This window comes from Eubalaena glacialis, chromosome 3 (genome assembly GCF_028564815.1).
Source record: "Eubalaena glacialis isolate mEubGla1 chromosome 3, mEubGla1.1.hap2.+ XY, whole genome shotgun sequence".
Lineage (NCBI taxonomy): Eukaryota > Metazoa > Chordata > Mammalia > Artiodactyla > Balaenidae > Eubalaena > Eubalaena glacialis.
The window spans coordinates 188683403-188708596 of record NC_083718.1 but is presented as its reverse complement, the minus strand read 5'-3'; the positions used below and the strand labels follow the sequence as shown (position 1 = coordinate 188708596).

The window sequence follows — 25194 nt, the reverse complement described above, 5'->3', positions numbered from 1 at the left end:
TGTGCTCTTGAAATATCATTTCTCACTAAAAGAAACCATGGAGTCTAGAAGAAATGGTGATTCCAGGTCTGCTGTGGAAATGCACAAGATGGGGATGGAGCAGCTAGACATACAGATAGCAAGGACATTAGACCACTAGGGTCATATCAAAGGACTTAGAAGCCAACTTGGAGAGGCTCCCAGTAGCCAACGATGGAACAATCTGGGCTTCAATAAGGATTAAGAATTGCAATTATTTGAAACCCATCAATATCTTTAAGGGTACCCAATGCATTATTTGAAAAGTGGGTAAAGAGAAAGAATCAAGCTTTTATTCTGTCTTTCCTAAATAAACAGTATAACTGGATAGGCAAATCGAAGATGACAGGAAGCACCGCCATATGAAATTATTCTAGCTAATAAATGAAAATGAAATGGTAGAATTAGAATCTCATAATTTTGCAACACCCAAGGAATTAATGGATACAGGTAGTAAAATCCAAAAGAGAAAGGAGAAAAAACAAACAAACAACAACAAAAAAACCAGACACGACATGCCTCTGGTAAAAGTTTACTACACCATTTGTAATCTTGCCCAAATGGGTCAGACTCAAGTCTGAACAAGCCTCTGGATCCAGCTATTAATGTGCAGGAAATGCAGTAGACAGAGGCACATCTTTACTGCACTAGCAATCAACAACATCTAGATTGTGGGAGATACTTCAGGTCAAATGGCTTGGCTTTTTCAATAAAGTGTTAAGAAAATAAAGGGATGAATGAAGGGCGGGGGTGGGGTGGGGGGGGTACTACAGATTATAAGATCACAGGCAAAACTAAACTGTAGTATCCAGAGATCCATGCTTGGGAGATAAAACTATAAAAGAACATGAAGAAATCACTACTTTAAAAGTCAGGGCAGTGGTTAATTTTGTAAGGAAGGAGGGGACTGTCATTGCAGAGGAACTGGGAGATGGCTGGCAAAGGCCTATTTCTTCACCTGGGAGGTAGTTACACATTACAATTCATTAAGCTATACATATGCTTTGTGTGGTTGTTTGTATTTGTGATTTACAGTAAGGAGATTTTTTTTTTTTTTTTAAAGAAACAACTAACAGACCTCACCTGCCTTCTGCCTAAGAAACGGCATCAGCTAAAAGCTCTGGTAACCAAATGAGGAAACTCAGGAAAAGGGGAGCACACCTGAAGGACAAGTCTCATCATGATAAAGTAAATGAACTTCATTTCTCAGGCAGATTTCAGCTGGAGACCAGATGCTGCAGATGCACTATGGGCAACAGATAAAAGATGTATTTTACCGATGTTCACAGATTTATACATTTCGTAATTATGTGGTTTCTAGTTAAAATACAAAATAGCAACCAAACCAAAAGAACTAAATTAGAAAATGTATGTAAGGAAATAGAGACAAGATATAAGAAAGCAGCTGGAATTGTCACAGGAATCTACCAAAGGAATGAATAGCTGCTGAGTGCGTTAACAGACAACAGATTGATCAGAACCACATCCCGGGAGTAAGAACACAGGCCAGGAAACTAAAATTTAAAAACAATTTTGAAATATAAACAAGTAAAACAAAACTCAGCATTAAACTATTTTCTCACACTCATAACAAATGCCACAGCTTCTGATGGAACAAATCCCTTTCCCAGTGTTTGGGTCTCATAAACCTTAAAGGATTCCTTACCACCTTCTCTCACACACCCAACAGCTAGTCAATGAGCAGGAAATCCTGGCCATCCTGTCACCCGTGTCTTCCTAATACGTTCTTCTATCTCTAACTCTAATTTTCTTAAAGCGTAATTCTGATCGCGTACTCAACTGGTTAAAAAAAAAAAAAAAAAAAATCCACGGTTCCCCAACAACTAATCCAGTTTCTCAGCGTGACTTTCAAAGCCAGGCATATCTTTCCAGCTCTATCTCTGACCACTCTCTTCACCAAACCAAGCTAGACCCCAACATTCAACAAAAATATTTTGCCTCTATCTTGTGTCCTAAAAAGCTTTTCTGTTTTCCCGTCAAAATCCTTCCAACCCAGGGCTTCCCTGGTGGCGCAGTGGTTAAGAACCCGCCTGCCAATGCAGGGGACACGGATTCGAGCCCTGGTCCGGGAAGACCCCACATGCCGTGGAACAACTAAGCCCGCGCGCCACAACTACTGAGCCTGCGCTCTAGAGCCCGAGAGCCACAAGTACTGAGCCTGCGTGCCACAACTACTGAAGCCCGCGCGCCTGGAGCCCGTGCTCCGCAACAAGAGAAGCCACCGTGATGAGAAGCCCGTGCACCACAACGAAGAGTAGCCCCTGCTCGCTGCAACTAGAGAAAGCCCGCGCCCAGCAACGAAGACCCAATGCAGCCAAAAAAAATAAATAAATACATAAATGTATAAAAAAGAAAGAAAAAAAAATCCTTCCAACCCTTCGAAGCTCAGCTCAAAAGCTACCACTCTGGGGTACCCTTGCCAAGTCCTACCCATGGAAAGCACTCTCGCACTTCTCCGAGCCCCACTCTCTGCAAGTGTGTAGTGATCCCTCCCTATTCCTCTTGAACCACTTGAGCGCAGAGGCCATACTTTATTCACATTTTTACATTCAACAAATATTTATTAAGCTCCTACTATGTGCCAGAAACTGTATGGCCCTGGGTCTATAGCAATAAACAAATAGGCAAGCATCTCCCTCCCTCCCCCAACCCCTTGGAGCTGACCATTCTTGAGGGGGAGACTAATTCATATCTTTTTCCTCCTACACAATGGACTTCCTATTATATACACAGTAATCATTTAATGAATGTTGGCTGAACTGTACAGAAACATTTAAGACAAGAAAGTAACACACTGGGGTAATTTAAAATAAGTCATTAAAAATCCTCATTTCACTTGAGGAAAAAAAAGACCATCCAACCTCCAAATCTGACATATTCCAGTACTTCTCTTTTTCAGAAACATGTCTGCCTCTTTAAAATTTCACCAGAAGTCCTTGTAAGGTACCTGAGCTAGAGAAGTCCCCAGACCCACCCTTCCTATGCCCTCCTCTAAGGGCAGTTGCCCTTTCCAGTCCCTTTAGGTGGCCATGCTTTGTTTTACGTGACTCTGGCCTAGAGCCTACAGCTGACTGCATGAGGTGTGACACCTGATCCAGAAAAACGCCCATCCCTGAGCAACCAGCACATGTGGTCCAGGGTAAAAAGATAATCTGTGCCAGGTTCCCTCAGCAACATGAATTGGCAACTAAGCAACATCAGTTAAAGTAGAGCTCAAGATGCACAGATGCCGTAAGGTAGAGATGGGCCTTTTATTTCTCTTTTCCAAACAAAACCTTTATAAACTGAAATCCAAATCATCCTTCAAGTAGAAACAGGGGCCCAGAGCTTCTCTCATGGAGCCTCCCTTTGACCATCTTCCCTGGTAACCACCAAATGCACCACCTCAGAACGCAGCTTAAGAAACCACAGCCCCAGGTAAAAACCAAATCGAGTTGGCTAAATTGCAAAATATTTATTAACATTTTCATTCGTTCACTCATTCATTCAGTGACTATGTACTGAATGCCTGAGTGCTAGATCCTGTAACAGTCACAGAATAAGACAAATGAGGTTTTTGTCCTCAAAGAGGACAACCTTTTGTTCCATTGGGGAAGGGAAAACAAGCAAACTATTGAGGAAATTCTAGTGTTCTATTGGGGAAAGGAAAAAAAAATACAGTCATACCTCGTTTCACTGCACTTCTCTTTGCTGTACTTCGCAGATAATTGCATTTTGTTTTTACAAATTAAGGCTGTGATAAACCTGCATCAAGCAAGTCTATCGGTGTCATTTTTCCAATAGCATTTGCTCATTTCACGTCTCAGTGTCACATTTTGGTAATTCTTGCAATATTTCAGACCTTTTCATTATTATTCTATTTGTTATGGTGATCTGTGATCTTTTATATTTACTACTGTAAAAAGATTATGACTCCCTGAAGGCTCGAGTGATGGTTAGCATTTTTTAACAATAAAGTATTTTTAAATTAAAGTATGTATTTTTTTTAGACATAATGCTATTGCACACTTATTAGACCACAGTATATTGTAAACATAACTTTTATATGCACTGGGAAACCAAAAAATTGGTGTGACTCTATTGTGATATTTGCTTTACTGCAGTGATCTGGAAACAAACCCACAGTATCACCGAGGTCTGCCTGTCAACCAACAAGGTAATCTTGGGTGATGATCAGTGTCATACAAACAATAAAGATATTAAGACTGGGCAACATCTTAGAGAATGACTAAGTAGGAAAGAGGCTGAAGCCATGGATAAGGTAGTCAGAAAAATCGTCTGGAGTAGGCAACACTTGAGCTGAGACCTGAAAGATGAGGAGCCAGTAACTCAAAGGCAGAGAACAAATCCATCAAATCAATGAACAGCCTACAATCCACAGCGAACAGTACTAGGGACCACAGAGAATATCAGGAATGTTTAAAACACAGTTCGTTCCCTCAAGAAGTTTCATATCCATTCAGCGAGGTAAATGAACTCATGAAACAAGTTTCATGAAACTGTACAGACTGAAGCAAAAAGCCAGAGGAGCCCTGAGGACAGCGGGAAAGGTGAACTGCTTTGAAGCCTGCAGGTCAGTCACTCTAAGGCCAAGCTAGTCGATTTGGAATTCTGATTCTGCTGCTGCTGCAAAAAGTACATAAACCATGCCTTTAAGCTTTCCAAAGTAAAAGCTGAAACTTTTCTCATCTTAATTAGTTCACACTTAGAAGGAAATATGAAGGCAATGCTTCCAGGCAGCAGGGTAAACACACTGTTAATTCGCTAGTCTGGAAAACCTAGTCCTCAAATTGCATTTCCTCCACTTAACTAAGTCACTAAGGTTCCTTGACTTCCCGCACCTGCCGTCTCCTCAGCCATGCTAGTTCACAGTTGCGGCTTCCCTCCCACTGACCACATGCTCACCCAGAATCCTCCAGCAGTTTCTTTTTCTGGAACAGTTGAAGAACTGCTGAGTAGAAAGAGTTGCCAACCAATTAGTCTCCAAACCATCCCGACTCAACTGTATTGTTCTGTCAGTGTCCGGAGCAACTGAAAGCTATTCAGCTATTTCAGATGTTAGGAACTGAGCAGAGTTTCCCAAATGTTTGTTCACTATAAAGGAGAAAGCCAGTTGGACCTCTTCCAACCGAGACTCTGAAGAGAGGGCTGCAAGAGTCCCGTGGTGCTGCCATCAGATCCACTACGTCTTGTCCCGACTTCCACAGGGCCGCAAGAAAGTAAAGATCAAGCCACCTGTGCCGGCAGGCAGTTAAGGCAAGTTTTTCTCTGTGAATAACTTGGTGGTGTGAAGAGGCTTTTCTGGGATAAAACAAGAGGAAAAGGTACATATGCTTCAAACGGAATGGAATGGTCAAAAAAAACCAGATGGTCTTAAAAGCAAGAAAAGCCCTGACCCTCCCGGCAGCCACTGACCATCTGCGACCAAGATACGTTTTCCCACTGACAGTGAATGGCAAACCACCATCAGCACTATCTTCACTGATTAAAGGAGAAACAAAAATGCCAACTAGTACCTTTGGATGAAAAGCCAAGCACAATCATCTATTTTCAATGCAAAACTGTCTGTACAAGTCAATTAAAGGGCCTTGCCTATCATCATCCCACATCCGAATCCAGCCACTGTGACTAAAAAGTATCCATATGATGAGAACTACTCTAAACCAACAATTAGTGGTAAGAGTTTCTCCACCTAGAGCCCACTTTCTTCTCCCTCCCACCACACCTATCTGTAAAAGCCAACCCCAAATTCACCAGTTCGTTAGGACACCTCCTCTTTAACCTTCCCGATGAACAGGTTCCATCATTTTGAGCCTTCTCAGCAATGCACACATACCATGGCAACTACACTGCTTTTTAGCTACTTTAAAGACATTTACTTATGCCCTGCACCTCTCACAAACATTTGCAGGTAAGAACTCTGATTTTCTCTTAAAGATGCAGCTATCATTCTTTTTTAAATCTCTTCCTCATGCTTAGTATCAAATGCTACACAATAAGAGGGTTTAATACACAAGGGCTTAATTCACTGGAAGGAAACACAGACTTTTATAATAGGAAAAAATATTGCAATGCCAATGTAAAGTATTACACTCATAGTGAAGACATTTTACCATACTTCCTCTTCTCAATGAAAGAGAACAATGAAATTAAAACTGGAAAACACAAACAAAATTCAGCTAAATAACAAGCCACTTCATTCTAATAAACTTGTCTTTTATTTATATTTATTTTTTTATTTATGGCTGTGTTGGGTCTTCGTTTCTGTGCGAGGGCTTTCTCTAGTTGTGGCAAGCGGGGGCCACTCTTCATCGCGGTGCGCGGGCCTCTCACTATCGCGGCCTCTCTTATTGCGGAGCACAGGCTCCAGACGCGCAGGCTCAGTAGTTGTGGCTCACGGGCCCAGTTGCTCCGTGGCATGTGGGATCTTCCCAGACCAGGGCTCGAACCCGTGTCCCCTACATTGGCAGGCAGATTCTCAACCACTGCGCCACCAGGGAAGCCCTAAACTTGTCTCTTAAAACCCTCCCTACAGCTTCCACCCTGTATGCATTTGCATTTACAAACACACATACTGGTATGCACTATAACATACAAAAGAGGATCATGCCAATTCCAAACCAATAAAAAGGTATCTTTTAAAAGTCATCTCTGTAAAGAGTCCTACTTCTACATCTTACCCTAGGAGAATCAAACAACGATATTTGCAAGAAGATAATTCATGTTGGTTTAAGACGAGGAACTGTAACTAAACATAACTGAATTCACAAATTTAGTTCTAAGTTATGAAAATATAAGGAAATTTAAAATCTGTTGAAAATGTTCTTTTCTACAAATGACAACCATATAATCTCTTACATCATTATACACTGCTTTTAGCATTCTCAATATGTTTTTCCATCTGAGATATGCAGTAAGTCTCCTAATGCCAGAAATGGCTGCAGTGCCTTGGGTCACTACTACTCAGGAACTGGGTGCATTTGTGGATCTGATTCTGTGCTGAACTGTACTACAGTTTCAGACACGTCCAACTGTGGCAGAGATTGCTGGTTGCCTAACTCAACCTCCACTCTCCCCACTTTCCTTAATAATAGAACCCCTATATTACTGGAACACAGCCAAAACCAACTCCCAGCTCCCCTGAAGATCTACCTAAACTGAAGTTGCTGGGTAGGGGTACCAGAAAAGCTCTGGAATGGGTCCTCCTCTTTCAGCTGCCTGGCTAGAGTGGAGAACCAGTTTCTCCCAATCCACTGCAGAGTAATACTTTTATAAAAAAACACAAATAAAATGGTGTGGCCATGTCAAATGGTTATAAAAGTTTCTAAACGGTTACTTTCTGTACTCAATACGTGGTGGCCTAGTAACAGACAGTTCAGTCCACGGACTACAATTCAGGTAACACTGGCCTAGAACATGAATCTGACCACTGTGGCTGCAATGGCCATCTGTGACCATGAGGAAACCCTGAGAATGGAAACCATGCACTAACGACAATGGTGCAGACTGTAGGAAACTAGATACCTGACGATCATGGGCACTCTCTCAACTCTGGATGGCACACCTTGGAAAACACCTTGTTTTATATGAGAATACAGACTTTTTAGTACTGTGATTTGGGTTTTATTATATACAGCCAATCGACATAACAGACACTCCTACATTTGTAGACCACTGCGAAATTTCCAAAGTGCTATATTACCTCTTTTTATTCTCACATGAGAATAACCCCACTGTGAAGGAAGCAAGACAAAGTATTATCTCGATTTGACAGACAGATGGAAACTAGCATTCTAAAACATGAAATAGCTTGCCTGAAGTAACACCTAGGAAGCACAGATAGCAGAACTGAAAACAGAAGCCAGCTGCCTGCTCTTTCCATAAGAGCAATCTACCTCTCAGTGAAGTGAAATTACTTAATCATGATCACAAGCAAAATAAAATAAATGAGCAGGGGTGTGTACTTGCAACAAATTACGTAAAGTGTGTATGCCACTGGGTAGTAAGATACAACAAAAACACCATGGTCAACTAGTGAAGACAAAAACCAGATTTAACGGCTGTGGTGTACTACTTCATTTGTAACAAAGCATGTGTGAAAAGGAGCTGGAGGGGCAGAAATCACAATTTTATAATAATTTAGCCAGAAATGTAGCAACTGAACTAAGAGCAAATAATACATAGCACATTAGTTTAGGTTATGACATAAACCTTCAAACCCTGGTCTCAAATGAAATTTGAAACCCTAATATTCTATCTGGATATGAACAGAATCTGTCAATAAGTAATAATGTTTCTTAAAAACAGTTTGCATAATTATAGAAGGACAGTAATAACAATACTGAACTTTAATATAAACCAGACTTCTGAGATCCACTGTCAATCAAATGAGTTTCCGTACTCTTCCTTCCATGGTGAAGAAAGGCTGGCAGAGCCATCCCCCTCACTTCCCAGGATGTCTTGTGAGCAAAAGCATATTAAAAAGCATATTTAAAAGCTGAAGGGCTTCCCTGGTGACACAGTGGTTAAGAATCCACCTGCCAACGCAGGGGACACGGGTTTGGGCCCTGGTCCGGGAGGATCCCACGTGCCGCGGAGGAGCTGGGCCCGTGAGCCACAACTACCAAGCCTGCGCTCTAGAGCCCGTGAGCCACAATTGCTGAGGCCCACGCACCTAGAGCCCGTGCCCCGCAACAGGAGAGGCCACCACAGTGAGAAGCCCGTGCACTGCAACGAAGACCCAACGCAGCCAAAAATAAATTAATTAATTTAATTAAATTTTTTTTTAATTCTAAATAAAAAGCTAAATAAAAGCTGATGGTTAGGATCAGACATGCCATCTGTGACTGTGGACTAATTTTTATCTGGGTAAGTTTTCTTTGCCTACGTGGCTATCAAACGTTTTATTTCATCAGCAACAAACACTAAAGTATTTGTCCATATCAATATTTATCTGTTAAATACTAAATCAAACAGAAGCCATACTTTTCAGTAAACAGAGATAAAAAGGTTCTTCTGCTGTCTTAAATATTTTGTTGCAATATTTTTTAATTTAAAAAACAAACAAAAGAAGACCCACAAGAAAAATTAGGACATGAATTTCAATGTATTTTATTATGCACATTTACCCTTTCAAAATTTCTCTACAGATATAAGCTAATTACCAAAGAAAAAAACAAGCTGAGAAAAACATTTAATTGCTCTTGGTATGTAAACATATTATAAAAATCCTCCAGGATCATTAGTGAGAATGAGTTCTTTCAAGGAATACCTATCTATCAGTGCACTATACAAAAACTATTAAGGTCAGGATGGGGGCGGGGGAGGGAGTTATGGAGAGAGATTAATAAACTATTCACCCCCTCAAAATAACACAGGAAAGAAAAAAGGAACTGCCCACTAACTCTGCAAACCACACGCCCCTTACAGAATCATGAAGCCACAGTGAAGAAGGAGAGAAAGCTTTGGAGTGACTCCTTCAGGGGAATAATCCTCAAGAGTTTATACTAGCTCAGGGGTCAGCAAACTACCTGCCTACAGGCTACTTCCCAGCCCACCTATTTCTGTAAACAAAGTTTTACCAGAACACAACAACGCTGTCACATACTGTCTGTGACCAACATGAGTAGCAGCCACAGAGAAGACAAAACTGAAAACATTTCCTATCTAGAGTTTTACAGAAAAAGCTTGCACCCTATCAGCTACCTGAGCCATAACACAAAATAAGATGCACTTCTCTGGGAACTGATAAGAATGAGCCTCTTTTTCATAAACACCTTTGTGTATATATACATAGTTTTAGTTCATGAGATGTAAAATTTGCCTACAAAAAAGCTGACCCAAGCACAAACTGTCTCCAACCAGTATCCCAGACACAAAATAGCCTGTAACTTAGAAATCTAGTGAACTGCACTGTATTTTATCTCCCTTATAGAGAAAACCCAATATGAATAAGAAAACAAATTTCTCTCTCCTGAATTAACCTTCAGAGATTTATAATTTGGTGTGATGTATCTTTGGAAACAATGATGACACAGAGTATGTGACAGTGCTTAAGTACCTCCCCCACCAAAGACCTGGAGAAATTTCAAGTTCAGTTACCCCCAGAAGTCAAAAGCATTATTAAACTCGACAGATGCCCAGGGCGTGCACCAGCAGAAAGAGAAAGTTAACCAAGTTTGACCCCTCACTGCTTCCATGGCAAGTTAAAATAGCAAGCACTAATCATTTAATTTGTACTGATGCTAATTTTTTAAACAGGCATTTGAATTTTCAAAGAAATTCATGTTGCTTCTTGTTAAACCAGATCTCTAAAATGATAACCCAAACAATAAGCCAATGAGCAGAAAAAAATACATAGAACTAGAAAACTGGGTAGAATAATAACCAGTGTGTTAAAATTCCAGATACAAAGGCATTTTTCCCTGCAATCTCACTGGTACAAGGTTACTGTCAAAGGAAAGGAGTAAGGCCTGCAGCACAGAGTTTCTCAGTCAGATTCAGAGCAGAGCTATATATCAAAGTACACAGTCAGGAGACCTGATGAGGACAATAATCAGGTCTGTAAAGCAAGGGAGTTTCACTGGAATTCTGTAAATTAACACTTCAGTGCATTTTTTTTTTTTTTAATGATCAATCCTGTTTTGTTTTGTTTTGTTTTCTAATGATCAATCCTGTTGATAGTTTTCTAGTCCCTCTTCTGAAAGAACCCATTCCTCTGGCTCAACTCACTGCCTGATACTCAGCAATCACTGTTAGGATAATTACATTTCCTCAAGAAACAGCAGAACGGCATCATTTCATACAAGCAAGAAATAAGACCAGAGGCTGTCTAGGTCTCAGCCCTTCTGCCTTTCTCCCCAAAATATAAAAGGGCAATGTGTCTCTTTCTTCCAGAGAAAGCGATATGCTCAGAACAATTCCAACTGCACTCAAGATAGCTTAATAAAAACAAGCTGAAAACGTAAGACTGTGTTCTCGAGATCACCGTGACAGGACACAAGTGTGTATTCTGAAGGCTTCCTCACTGGGGTCATACAGTGTACGGTGAATCAGCCACGCCACCTCTCTTTCGCTCTTGGACAGGCTACCACCCATGTCCTGTACTTACTCATTCAACCAGAATGAACTGGACAGAAGCAGGAGCTGTGAATCTGGTCGGGAAACATGAAACAAACAATTCAAAAAAGCAGCACAACAAAAGATGAGGCCGGGAGGAAAGATGGAACAGAAGAGAAAATAATTAACTATCTGTAGGAGAATGGCTGCCTACAGCGAGTGGCAGGTGGCACCTGGAGGGCACTCCAGCCCTGCAGCACATGCACTGTGGAGCTGGGAGGGGGTGGGCTGCAATTGTTCAGAAGCAGCATCTCTCTCCCCAGGGAGTCTTGCACCCAGGAGCCGGCCCGAGTCTGCTGGGCCCTGGGGAGCTTTCCCGAGGCAGAGCCTCTCTAGGGCAGCTGTGTGCCCACCGGGGCGGGGTGCCACGCACAGAAGCCACTTCCCATGCCCTGTCACTGAGGTCAGCCATGCTTTCAAAGACCTCTCTCTCTTTCCAGCCTTTCTTCATTAGCTTCCCTTCCCTCCCAACCCTCTCCCCTCCACACAAGATAAAGGGATTTTTTTTAATCGGATCAGTTTTCCAGGGAAGCAGAAATGTGACTGTACACGGTTCTTTAGCCTCACCTCACGATTCCGCAACAGGGACTAACATCTCTCAACACGGCTTTGTCCAGCTGACCAGGCTCCTTCTGCAGCTGAATAAAAAAATCTTTAGAAACGGTTCTGTCTCCACCAAAATAATACAAATACCTCACACCACCAATTCTGCAATACTGAAGCAGAGTCTTATCTCCCTTCAGACAGAATGTAGAAGGGCAGAAGGCTTCAAACTTCAACCAGAAGATTCCAACTCTACGAGTCCCACGGACAAGTCCCCTTGTGCTTCCACACAACGATGCCCCTGCGGAAGTCCGCCTAGCCTGCTGGACAGCGGCAAAGGACTACTCACAAAAGCTCTTCCTTCTCTTCATTCCCTAGCCTTTGTACTATACTGGGACCAGTGACACCACCAGCACTGAAAAGAGAACGAGTGCTAGTTTCTTTTTTCTCTCCCTGAAGCTCACAAGATGGGGATGCTTTCTTTTTCAGCTGGTTGGTGGGTGTCAGCCACCTAACTAATTAATACCCCCCTTCTCATTAAAAGCTACCCCTAAAAAGCAAGTTGATCTCTTATATAATTTTCTTCATAAGGAAAGAAGACAAAACTCAGTGTACATTAATCAATGTGTGAGGCTGACGTAATAAGCCAGATGCATTTGATGTTTGCTAAGGGTATCACTAAAATAATCTGTTAGCCACCCGCCCACAGCTACAAAAGAGAAAAACAAAACAAAACAAACAAGGTTTTTTAAAAAATGTATATATGTGCCCAACACTTTGTTTAATAACTCCAAAAGATACAAAACCACTTAGGCAAAAGTAAGCCACAAATCTATTCAAGAGCATTGTAAAATGGAAGGGAATTATCCAAAGGGCTGCACCGCCGACTGAATAATTTTAATACAAAATGCCCAGCAAATCTCCCTATATGCTGCCAACAGATCACCAGCAGAGGCAAATCCAGATAATGAAACATTGTAAGAAGGGCCCTTTTTAATAATTTAGCCCATCAAGGGATGAGTATTGATTCTTGTGTTCAGCAGAAGGAGAGAGTGTTATCTTCAGCTTACAGCTCAGGGACGGCCTCAGGGGATTTAATCACAGCCCTTTCCTGCCATGCGATCCTTCAGCTGTCACTGTGCATTCTTTGTCATTCTTCATCCATTTCTAGAGAACGCCTGGTCTCCAAGATGTGTCTTCCCTACTTAACCCACAGAAGCCATAGCAGCATTTCAAGTTTTATATATTAAGCCTATCTGTCTGTCCATTATCATTTGCCAACTGTTCTTCTAAATAATTTTAACAATGCATCAGATATCTTTGTGAACTTCCGTCTTGTTTGTTAACAAATCTACTAAATATCTTAAGATCAGATTGATATTCCATCATAATGGTAAGTGTGCCGATCGATCTATGGACATGTGCAAACATTTTAATACAACCAAGAAGACGCTACTAAGAGAAGGAAAAACCAGGCGGAAGCAGTATAGGTATCAACCACTCTTTCCCCATTCCAACATGGAAGGATATAAAGTCCCTAAACTTTGAGGAAAAATTAACCAAAACAATCAATTTAGTGGTAATACTAAATTTAAGGGTATTCCTGCATCTTTGTATATTGGAAAAATATTCAAAACCAAAAAAATTTTTAGACTGTAAACAAGCCAGCGATTTCTGATTCAGGTATAAATCAAACTGCTCTCATCCCTGACAGAATGTTCTGCACTCCAGTTACACTATCCTACTACTCCACTAACGTCACTCAACTTCACTTCTGTTGCCGTGGACAACTAGCCCCACCTTCCGCTGAGTGTGTGAGACCGGGAGCTGGAGGCAGCCATCTCTGCTGCTCATTTGTCTTCGGATGTGACTCCAAAGCGTCCCTCCACGATCCTGTGGATCAAGGTACTGTAATCCTGAGCGCTCAGCACTCCAAGGTCACCACACACATCTTCTATTACGGGACACCAAAGGGATTGTCCAGCTGCCTTTCTAGGTCCTTCTGCTTTTCCATCCAGACTATAAATTGTTACAAGGCCCTGGGGCAGTGCAGCAGCGGGCTCCATTCCATCCAGGCCTCAAGGAGCGTCAGCGCTGTCAGGAGGCTGCAGCCAAGGGCAGCGGCCTCACCAATGACAACACCTCCCTCTCTGTGGCCCATGAGCCACTCTCCTGTTGTAAGATCACAGCAAGTCCCCCTCTAACAAAGACTCAAAGAGCCAAAAACCATCAAATTAAAACAAAAATACAGGGCTTCCCTGGTGGCACAGTGGTTAAGAATCCGCCTGCCAGTGCAGGGGACACGGGTTCGAGCCCTGGTCCGGGAAGATCCCACATGCCGCAGAGCAACTAAGCCCGTGCACCACAACTACTGAGCCTGCGCTCTAGAGCCCACAAGCCTCAACTACTGAGCCCGTGTGCCACAACTACTGAAGCCCACGTGCCTAGAGCCCGTGCTCCGCAACAAGAGAAGCCACCGCAACGAAGAGTAGCCCCCGCTCGCCGCAACTAGAAAAAGCCCACGTGCAGCAACGAAGACCCAACACAGCCAAAAAATAAACAAATAAAAATATTTTTTTAAAAAACATAATAAAACAGCCTCATGCTATGTTAGCTGAAAAACTGATATGCACGTGTGTACAAGGTGTATGCTGTATGCATTCCACAAGCCCACGAGAATTAGAGCAGGTGAGGAGAAAAGTTAAACTTGAGCCATATATTGATATCTAATCGCTAAAACCATAACCAGGAATACTCTCCTGGTTCCACAACTCTCTCATTTTCAGGAGAAGCAGTAGGCAAAGTGGAAAGACACCCAACAGTCACTTCCTTCTAAAAAACACAAGCATGCATCCTCTGTTTCCCTGCCTAGCACTGGCCAATGTTTCTCTTGACTGTATTAAATGCTACACTTCGTGTTAATGGTCCATTCAGTGGCATTTAATGTATCCCTTTTTAAAACGTCCCTCTTTATCTGATTAAAAAACAGTAATAATGTGCTTTTTCCCTATTTTGTAAATGAAGCAAACTATTAATTCAATGGTTAAGAAGCTACTTCTTGGAGCCAAGAACTGCTCTGAGCACTGCAAACAAAAAGATGAGTGAAACACAGCCCCTTGATTTTCTTTTTTTTTTTTTTCTTTTTTTTGGGGGGGGCTGGGGGGCGGTGCCGCACCGCTTGGCTTGCGGGATCTTAGTTCCCCGACCAGGGAATGAACCGTGCTCTCGGCAGTGAAAGCACTGAGTTCTACCAACTGGACCGCCAGGGAAGTCCCAACAGCCCCTCGATTTAACATTGCCAAAACGACAGATTATGCAGTTGACTCTTGAACACGGGTGTGAACTGCATTGAACTGTGTGGATCCACTTATATGTGGGGCTTTTTCAATACATACACAGTCAGCCCTCTGTGTCTGAAGATGTGGAATCCGTGGATACGGAGGGCTGGCTACGGGACATGAGCATCCACGGATGTTGGCGTCTGAGGCAGGTCCTGGAACCAGTCCCCCACAGATACCAAGGGGCAATGTATGTACAAAGCAGCCATGCATGATGTCAGGGATGCTGGCTAACTGTCTCTCTCAGAGAGGAGCAAGAGATGGGGAGGTGGGAGCAGGAGAGGGCTAACTTTTATTTTCATTTCAATGCATATCTTAAATTTTTTAACAGACTCATTTTCTGGATTACCTATTTTATAACTTCATTAAGAGTTTCAGCTACATGATTTTGACTCTGAATGTTTACATACAATCAAAAACTAAGTAGTACTACTATAATTATCACAAGCTAGTACATAAACAAGATAAACCCAATATGCCACGGTGGTGCCAGGTAAGGGCAAAGTCACAACATGGTAGCTACACTTAGAGAGGTTTCTCAGTGATAATAACAAAAATGAAATCGAGAGAAGAACTGAGTCACCACAAGGAACCCAGTAATCTAAACACATTATACACCAGCCCCTGGCCCCCAATAATCTGGGCCATAAGCAATCAGTAACAAATTTACGTCACAAGTGACTATTTCATTTCATCAAAACATCATCACCCACTCTATCAAATTAATATTGGTAGTTAGAGTTTTATTGGTTTTGTAGTTTGGTTTGAATTTATTTATAAATTGTCTCTGAATGCTATATTAGGGATTTAAACATGCAGAGTATACCTAATTTGTGTGTTGGGGAAGGTAGGAAATTAAGTAAAATGGGAGAACCACAAAAACAAATTTTGTAAGGGCATAAAATACTGAGGTTTAAGAAACATAAGAGGTCCTGGAACTGCACTAAAAGAACTCTACATCCTGCAAAGGACAGGATCGGATCTGCAACTATAACACAGTCACTGGTGGCAGACTTCCATGTGCTAAAGCTGGCTGCCCATAAGATATCCCGGGGAGTGCTTGGAAAAACTGTGGATTCCTGGGCTTCACTCCAGAACTACTGAAGTAATATTCTGCCTTTAAAAGTGAGGAAACTGAGGTGCAGAGAGATGAAGTAACTTGATCACTAGTAAATGGTGCCAACATGAATCAAACCAACACCATTATTTCAGCAGTAAAAATGTGTATTTTTTTTAACCACGTCCATGATCTATTACTTCTAAGCAGCTTTTCTCTCCTCTGGAGCGTAAAAATGGAACAAAACACCATTACAGGTTTTTCCTCTTTCTACAAAAATAATGAAAAGTCATTAAGTCCTTGTTTTGCTAAAAATGAAAAACACCCCGAGGGCTCAAATGTTCTGAGGGCTTCCTCCTCACCCGCCTCTCTCTCCCTCCCTCCCTCCCTGCCTCCCTCCTTCCTTCCCTTCCTTCTTTCCCTCCCTCCCTCCCTCCCTCCCTTCCTTCTCTTCCTCCCCCCCTCCCTCCCTCTCTCCCTTTCTTTCTTCCACTTGACTCAAAAATCCCACCTTCGAGTTAATGGTAGGTGAATTCTGATCTATTTCTCAAAGACAGAGTTTGAGGGGAAAAAGAAAAAGAAGTGCATTCCACAATCACCACAGTGATTCAGGCAAAAAATAAAATAGGTGCTAATATTAGTGGGTGAAAATTTGATGACAAACAGGATATTTACATGTCCTCAAAGTTTCCCCCTACCAATTACTTATTAATTACAAAGGGAAAGTTAGTAACTTATCCAAGTGATCCAAGTTGCTGTCACCAACAATGGGACAAATTGGTATCCCGTGTCCTCTAATGTAAGGCACTTAGGACACAATACCACTAATATAACAGCCCTGCCTAAAATGCATAACCTTCAGCTAATAACTAGGAAGCAGCAAACTACAAAAAAACTGAACTGCACTCTTCCAAAACATGTCAATGTCGTGAAAGACAAAGAAAGGCTAAGGAACGGTTCCAGATTAAAGGAGACCAAAGGGACATGGTAAATAGATGTGTGATGCTGGTTTGGATATTAGGCCAGAAAAACAAATTGCTACAGAGGGCATTATTGGGATATGTGACAAAATGTGGATGTCTATAGATTCGATTAGTATTGTAGTGCTGTTAAACCTCCTGATTTTGATAACTATATAATGGCTATACAAATGAATGTCCTTGTTCTTACAAAATACACACCTAAGTATTTAGGAGTAAACAGTCAAAATGTCTGCATTTTACATTCAGTTCAGAGCAATGGAATAGATTAGCAAGCCCAGAAACAGACCCACATAAATAGAGTCAACTGACAAAGGAGCAAAGGCAATGCAATAGAGAAAAGATAATTTTTTCAACAAATGGTGCTGAACAACTGGATACCCACACGCCCTCCACCCGTCCACAAAAAAAAAAAGAACCTAGACACAAAAATCAACTCAAAATGGATCACAGACCTAAATGTAAAATGCAAAACTATAAAACCCTGGAAGAAGATAACACAGAATGAAATCTGAATGGCCTTGGGTTTGGAGATCACTTTTCAGATTCAATACTAAAAGGCACAATCCACGAAGGAACGAACTGATAAGCTGGATTCACTAAAATGAAAAACCTCTGCTCTGTAAAAGACACTGTTAAGAAAAGGAAAGGACAAACCACAGACTAGGAGCAAATATTTGCAAAAGACACATCTGATAAAGAACTGTCATGCAAAATACACAAAGAGCTCTTAACGCTCAACATTAAGAAAATGAACAGCCTGATTTTAAAATGGGCCAGAGACCCTAACAAAAGATACTCCACATCGTATGTCATCAGGAAAATGCAAATTCAAACAACAGTGAAATACCACTAACGAGCCTAACAGGATGGCCAAAATCCAGAACACGGACAACACCAAATGTTGGTGAGGATGTGGAGCAACAGGAACTTTTCATTCATTGCTGGTGGGAACGCAGCAGACTGGTACGGCTAACTTTGGGAAACACTTTGGTTGTTTCTTAGAAAATTAAACACACTCTTACCGTACAATCCTGCAATGAGGCTCCCGAAGGAGTTAAAAACTTACGTCCACGCAATAACCTGTTATAATGGATGTTACAGCAGCTTTATTCATAATTGCTAAAACCTGGAGGAACAAAGGTAGCTTTCAGTGGGTGAAAGGATAAACAAACTGTGGTACATCCAAACGATGGAATATTATTCAGCGTGAAATATTATTCAACTGTTACGCCATTAAAAGACATGGAGAAATCTTAAGTGCATACTACTAAGTGAAAGAAGCCAATCTGAAAAGGTTACATATTGTATGATTCAAACTATATGACATTCTGCAAAAGGCAAAACTATGGAGAGAGCAAAGAGATCAGTGGTTGCCAGGGGTCAGGAGGAAGGGAGGGGTGAATAGGCAAAGCACAGAGGATTTTTAGGGCAGTGAAACTACTCGGTATGGAGCTCTAATCGTGGATACATGGCATTAGAAACTTGTCCAAACCCAAAAAATGTACAACACACTGAAAGTGAACCCTAATGTAAACTATGCACTTTGGATGATAAGGATGTGATAATGACCTGTAGATTTATCAACGGTAATATATGTACCACTCTGGTTTTGCTAATGGCAGAGGCTATTCATGTATAGGGGTAGGAGGTATATGAGAAATCTCTGTGCCTTCCACTCAATTTTTGCTGTGATCCTAAAACTGCTCTAAAAAATAAAGTCTATTTACAAAGAAAAGAAAGGGAAAAAATGACAAGTACCTGACATTCGATCTAACTGTATAACAGGAGATCAAAGATAAAAACGGAAAATGCCAACTTCCAGGCATTAGGCATAACAATTTCTAGACTCTGGAAAGGATCGATTAACCTTAGGTATATTACTTAATCTTGACCCCAGCCCCTTAGAAAAATTGAAGGCCTTGATAGTAATAAGAGATATTGTCACTAAAAATACTATGAGGTCCTAAAAGGAGGTATAACACACAAAGTTTAAGCTAAACAAAACTGCAAGCTCTACACCTCCATGTGCTGAAATTTCTTTGGCAATTTATATTAATAAAACTGATTCTGGAGAACTTGTAAAGCCTGGGAACTCCATATATTTGCCTAGGTATTTTTCAAACAGTACGAAACAGCCCTAAAAAGGCAAAGTTGAAGGGCCTAACAGTGCCTGTAAGTAATGAGGGGTGATGCATTATCCCTGAAAGAAGGGAAAGCTCAATAAAACCTAAACGTAATCATTATGTTTCATACAGATCTACGGTAACAAAAAGACTGCTTAAAACAGTAGGCAGTTTTTTAAAATTATAAGGTTATTCAAATCTATGTTCTGAAAAATGTGGTTTGATGTGCCTTCTGTAAAAAAAAAAAAAAGGAGCAGATGAATATAATGGAAGATAGCCTTAAGAACAAATTAGCTGACATCCAGCTTCTAAGGGAGAGCAGACTGTGAAAACAACTTCTCCAAAGGAGAGGAATTCACCTGGAAGTAGGTTATATGCTCGCTAATACTAATACTGGTCAATTGGGTGTTTTAAGAATTTTTTAAACTTGCTACATTAAAATTCAACAGCTATTAATTATCTTTCATTTAGGGTAGATGGATTAATCCCTAAATTAATATAGCACCTGTATTGGCAATTTTTCTGAAAATCAGTGGTTTTAACATCTTTCACTACAATCAAATATAAAAGACAATGGTTATTTTTGGCATACTTAGTGGCAGTTGAGGAAGCTACAGTAAACTCTGAAAAAAGCAGGATATCCTCAAAACCTCCTGCATAGCTAAAGAAGCAACAAGATGACAGTTCTTTATAAGCACCAAGCAGGTAAGAAATATAATTAACTTTACTTTTAAGACAGCATTTTATAATAAATGTTCACTTTTAATTATTAAATGGTACCTAAAGTCCCAAGTATGAGAAGTACCAATGTTAGAAATGATACTTTAAAATGATAAATGCCTTAGGTAAGCAAAAAATAATACTGTTTTAACAGTGGCTTGAGATTCAGTCAAAAAGTTTAAACTAGATTATTAGGCAAAGTATTCTTAGCTTCTAAAGAAGTAAATGGTGTTATCGCATGGCCTGGCTCTAAGGACACCCAATGGTCAAGGAAGGCAGCAAGCAGCAATGGCAAGAACACTAACCAGAGACCCAAGAGACCTGGGCCTAAGCAGCGCCGCATGAAGCAGGGGTTTGGGGTGAGCCACTGGACCCCGGCTTCCTGCTCTGTGTTGGTGAAGTAGGTCTGTCTAGATCAGGGGACTGGATTTATTCCAAGGGAGATGCAAAGCCCAATTTCTCACACGCACAGTTTTTTCTGAAACAAATGCAGACTAACACACACACAGACTGCAAGGGTCATTTTTCAAATGTACACAGATGCTGTTGAGTGAAAAGGGAGCTCATCGTTGGGGTCTGCTGGTCAGGCATTTTTTTAAACAAAAGGACAGTAAAGATAGGACCACCACAAGTGCTAACAGGAAAACAAAACTCACCAATGCTAAAAGGGTTCCCACACCATGCTGTTAACACCACCGTCCATCTATCCAGGGGAAAGGCCAGCCTGTAAAACTCTCAGTGGCAGAAGCCTTCTACTCTTCCAAGTGAATGAGCAGCAAGCACGTCAGCTGAGGAACTCACTAGTAAAGTGAAGGCAAAGGGGCATCGAGGCAGGGGTCACCCAGGCAGTACAAAGTCAGCCAGGGGCACAACCAAGATCACACACGGCCAGGTGAGTTCCTGAGTTAAACCTCAGTCCTGCCAGATTTTTATACAAAGGCAAGATTTTATACGAACGCAAACCTCAAGTTTTCTCACGTACAAAATGAAATAAATATCACAGATTGTTGTGGAGATCAAACGGGTTAAGCTACGTGAAAACAGTAGCAGTGTGCCTAGGCACAAAGTAAATGTTCCACGTTAGCTTACTTCCTTAACAGCTAGCTGATTTGAGGGGTGTGCGTTTGTTTTTTCAGGGTTTTAATTATAGCCTTTACTTGGAAAATAGCCTCAATTAAAGAAATTTTTAAAATATTTATATAATTTTAATGGTTACTTTCCTGATTTGAGGTTTTAAGTGACCCACCTCAAGAGGCTTTAGAGAATAGCAGTTTTTAAACTTAATTTTTAAATTTTTTTCAACATTTTAGGAATCTACTGATTATCATCCATGATTGAAAAGTATATATTCTCTCCAGGAAAATGCACGTACGTATAAGACTTTGCAAGCGATTTCAGAAGGTTCATAGACACTCTTAAACTCAAGGAGACCACCTAGGGGCCTATGGGCTTCAGATTAAGAATGTCCAGAAAACTAATAAATTATTTAAACCTGAGTCTGTACAACAAAACCCACTGTGATAAGAGATAATGCTTAAGGAATGCTTATTACATGCCTGCATCATGCTAAGCGATCTAATGAATTACTTCATTCACCTTTGTAACAACCTTTTGAGGTGAACAGTAGTAGTGTGCCCATTTCAGAGGTGAGAAAACTAAGGGTTAGAAAGGTTGATTAACGCATCCTATGTTACACAGCAACTCATCAAGAGAAAAAATTGTTCTCTAAAGGATAATGCCCCAAAAACAAAACCAGTCGTTAAAAAAATAATGACTTGGTTCAATCATCCACCAAATAACATTTGGGCTCTTTCCAGTATTTTTCTATTGTGAATAAAGCCGCTATGAACATTCTTTTTTAATGACTTAAATAAAATAGCTCGACCCACTACTGCAATGTTGTCTTATTTATATATGTTAGCCACTCCACAGAGGTCTTAAACACACAAAAAGATACGACTGAAAAATAAAAATGCTAAATAACTAAATACCCAAGTGAGGAGTACTGATTTTTTAGTGAGGAGAGGATGGGTGCACCCAACAAGCATTCCAGCCCGCAGAGCCACACTCATGACAGTGGAAATGAATGTGCATTTTAAATCTCCTTTAAATGGCTGCACCTTCTCTGCTTTGGACAGAGCCTCTGTCACGCCAGTTAAACCCCCTGATACTGGGAACAGCTGGGGGTGCGGGATGATCTCTGTCCAGTCTGGGGAGGGTCTGGGCAATGTTTTCTTTGCCTTCTCACCTCCCTCCCACCAACTACCAGTAAATCAGTAATTTTTGCTAGAAGACATCGAAGCTAACAGATTCTCGGGAACAAGTAAAAATGTTGCCCTTCTAGCACAAATACTTTTAAAATGAACAGATAAAAAATTAATAAAATTAAATCTTATGAGTTGATGCCATCATTTGTATAGAAGCAGAGATCACATATACCTGAATATGCAAAGAAAGCTGATTGAATTATGATGCAATCAATGCTATCCTATAAAAACTAAATTAACAAAAACAGTCTATTAGGGAAGACATCTGGTGTATCACGGCAGGAAACATTAATGATATTGTCTGCAACCCTGTAATCAATTTTTTCTCCCGGTAGCTCTCTCATTACACTGTATTAGATGTGTGTGCCTGCAGGATTTATGAGAGCTCCACACATGGAGGGGAGCTTTGCCAACTGGATCCAATTCAGATCCAGCTCAAATGACTTTGGCAGCATGAAGCGTTGTTAAAGAACAATCAATACGTTAGCTTTATGCAGCATCATCCTGACTGAAAGAAGATTTATCATCGTACTACAGAATCTTCTCCAACCTACATATGATGGTATGTAGGTTGGAGAACCTATCATTAACTTATTTAAACCCATCATGAACTTACTTAAATCCTAGTGGACACAATATTTTTACTGCTAAAAAAAATAAATACTAGTCATCACTAATGCTAATATAAAAAGTTTACTACATATCAATTATGGGCAAAACTTTAAATCCATTCAGCAAATCCTGGTTAGTGGGTATTGCAGTAAATGAAACAGTCTAACAATGACATTGACACTGATTAGAGAATAAAGATAATATTGGCCTGAAAGATAAAAACCATTTCTCTCTCTCTCTCTCTCTCTCTCTCACACACACACACGATGGTAACTGGTAACGGCTGAAGCTTTTTTTGAAGTATGCAGTCCAGTTGGGACTCTGCTAATTTGTCCCTTAAGATGTCAACATCTCTCCAGGGATTAAAATTAGATTTTTATCCACTACGTTGGGTTTTATCTTCCATTGCGAATGGCTATTATATCAAGACTTCCAAGGCTTCCATAATGTGAACCTTTTTCTCTGGTCTAATTCTTGATAAATTACAGTGGCAACTATCTAAACATGAAAATGTTGTGACACTTATTCTTGATTTTATTACAATTATTAATGTCCCATCTCCATTGTCTTGGTCCTCTTCATTTTATGCATGGATGACAGTCCTAGCCACCTGATTGGAACTTTTACAGTCTTTCCCCACTCCACACTCTACCCAATGAATCTTCTTAAGCAGTGATCTGCAGATCGGCCTGCCTGGAATAAAAAAGCCTGCAAAGGCTCTCTTCGGCCTAGAACACAAAATATCGGCTTGTCTAACCTTTCAGACCCTCTATGATCCGGCCCCATTTTGTATCCCCACCTCTGCCTCCCAGGACCCACTAACCTGTGCTCTTCTTTGACGTCCTGCGGCGTCTTCTCACAACTCCCAGCTTCACCAGGCTCACTGCCTACGCTGCTCACAGGGACATGCTGACACGTACACCTGGAGAGCTCCCCCACTCTGCCTGCCCACGTGTTACTGGTGTACCCAAAACACACCCAGCTCCTCAATACCGAGCTACCTCCCTGAAACGTTCCCAAGCGCTGCTCCAGGCCATCGGGAGCTCTCTCTTTTCCTAGTCTCAAGATACTAATATTCTACACGGCAAGTGAACAAGTCGTTACATATATTGCCAGTACCTTGATCTGTGCATGCATGTGCGACGGCTATTCTCTTGTGTTATTTCCTAATCAAGCATGAGTTTGAGCCCCAGGGTCAGATTAGGTAAAACAAGGGAAAGACAGGTCTTAACCTTCTTTAGTGACTAACAGCGGTCAATCAGAACAATAAACACCTGTCTTTCAGAAAACTTTAGCATTAAATCCTCATGAAGGAAGGAAAATGAAGACAGGTGTGTACACCGAGCTTCCAGAAAAGGTGAGGCACAGGGCACAAAAGTAACCCTCGTGGATCACTAACACCAGGCCCTGTGCTCCAGGGGACAAAGCGCTAAAGACACTGCATCCTGCTTCACCTCACGTAACGCCCCACATCATCACCAGGTAACAGAGGATTTGCCGGGGTACAGCTGAGAGCACTCCATCTACTCCCCCAACCCAAGCCTTTCAAAACGTTTATTCTGTATCCGGCCCTGCAGAAAAGCCCAGCTACCTCTGAGCAATACTCTACCGAAGGTCACCCGAGAGGGCAGCACCCCAAACAGTTTAGACTCACGGGCCACAAGTCCCGGTGATCCTGGGGAAAGGCGTATTCCACACGCGGACTCAGACTTACCCCCTTTTTCCCCCATTTCAGTCGCCAACATCCATACTCGCTGCTGATTGCCAGCTCCTGCTCCTTGCAGCGGCCCAGCATGCTCTCTGCTGGTGCCAACATCCCCTCCACCACCAAGCCCCCTAACTTCTGGAACCGTCCTAGAGGGGTAAGGCAAGTCCCGTATTTTGCTTCCTCTGTGCGTGTACTTGTTACTCCTTTAAGAACACATACGATACAGCACATTTTTAAAGGGGCTCTGGGGAGGGAGGTGATATTCCTATTTTATACCCTGTGGGATATAAAATATTGATAGCTTTTAAAAACGGGATTCTCCTTACCCCTACAGGCCCTCTCCCGGCTTCAGAAAGATGCTGTGGCGGCTGTGCTGCCACCGGCAGAGAGCATGCTGGGGGGTCGCACAAAGCAGGAGGTGGAGATCTGCAACAGGCCTGGGAGTTGTGGACCTAAAAGAGAAAAAAGTTTTAAGTTAACAGGCCCAATGTCCTCTCATACCCTGGTTACTAGGGGCACTCAGCACACAAGCAGGCAGCTGCACAAATCCTTTAGCAGGTGGCCTCTGAAGTCTCAGCGAATCTGTTCTGCCACTAAAGTTAAACTCCGCACATCAGTCAGAGCTGCTTCCTTTCTCCAGCGTGAACATACGACCCTCTGGCTCCACACTCTCAGTGTGGGCCTGT

At 41.6% G+C, this 25194-nt stretch overlaps 1 protein-coding gene across 6 annotated transcripts in view; it reads right to left on the bottom strand.

The window, feature by feature from the left end:
• Positions 1–25194, bottom strand: part of RERE (arginine-glutamic acid dipeptide repeats) — a 419070-nt gene that overhangs the window by 196111 nt on the left and 197765 nt on the right. For 4 of the 6 annotated variants that reach the window (XM_061185024.1, XM_061185027.1, XM_061185026.1 and 1 more), the window contains exon 4: positions 24835–24960. The exons of the other annotated variants lie outside the window; for them this stretch is intronic. In XM_061185024.1, the coding sequence (XP_061041007.1) occupies positions 24835–24960 (126 nt within the window). The remainder of the gene's footprint in view (positions 1–24834; positions 24961–25194) is intronic. 6 annotated transcript variants of the gene reach the window in all.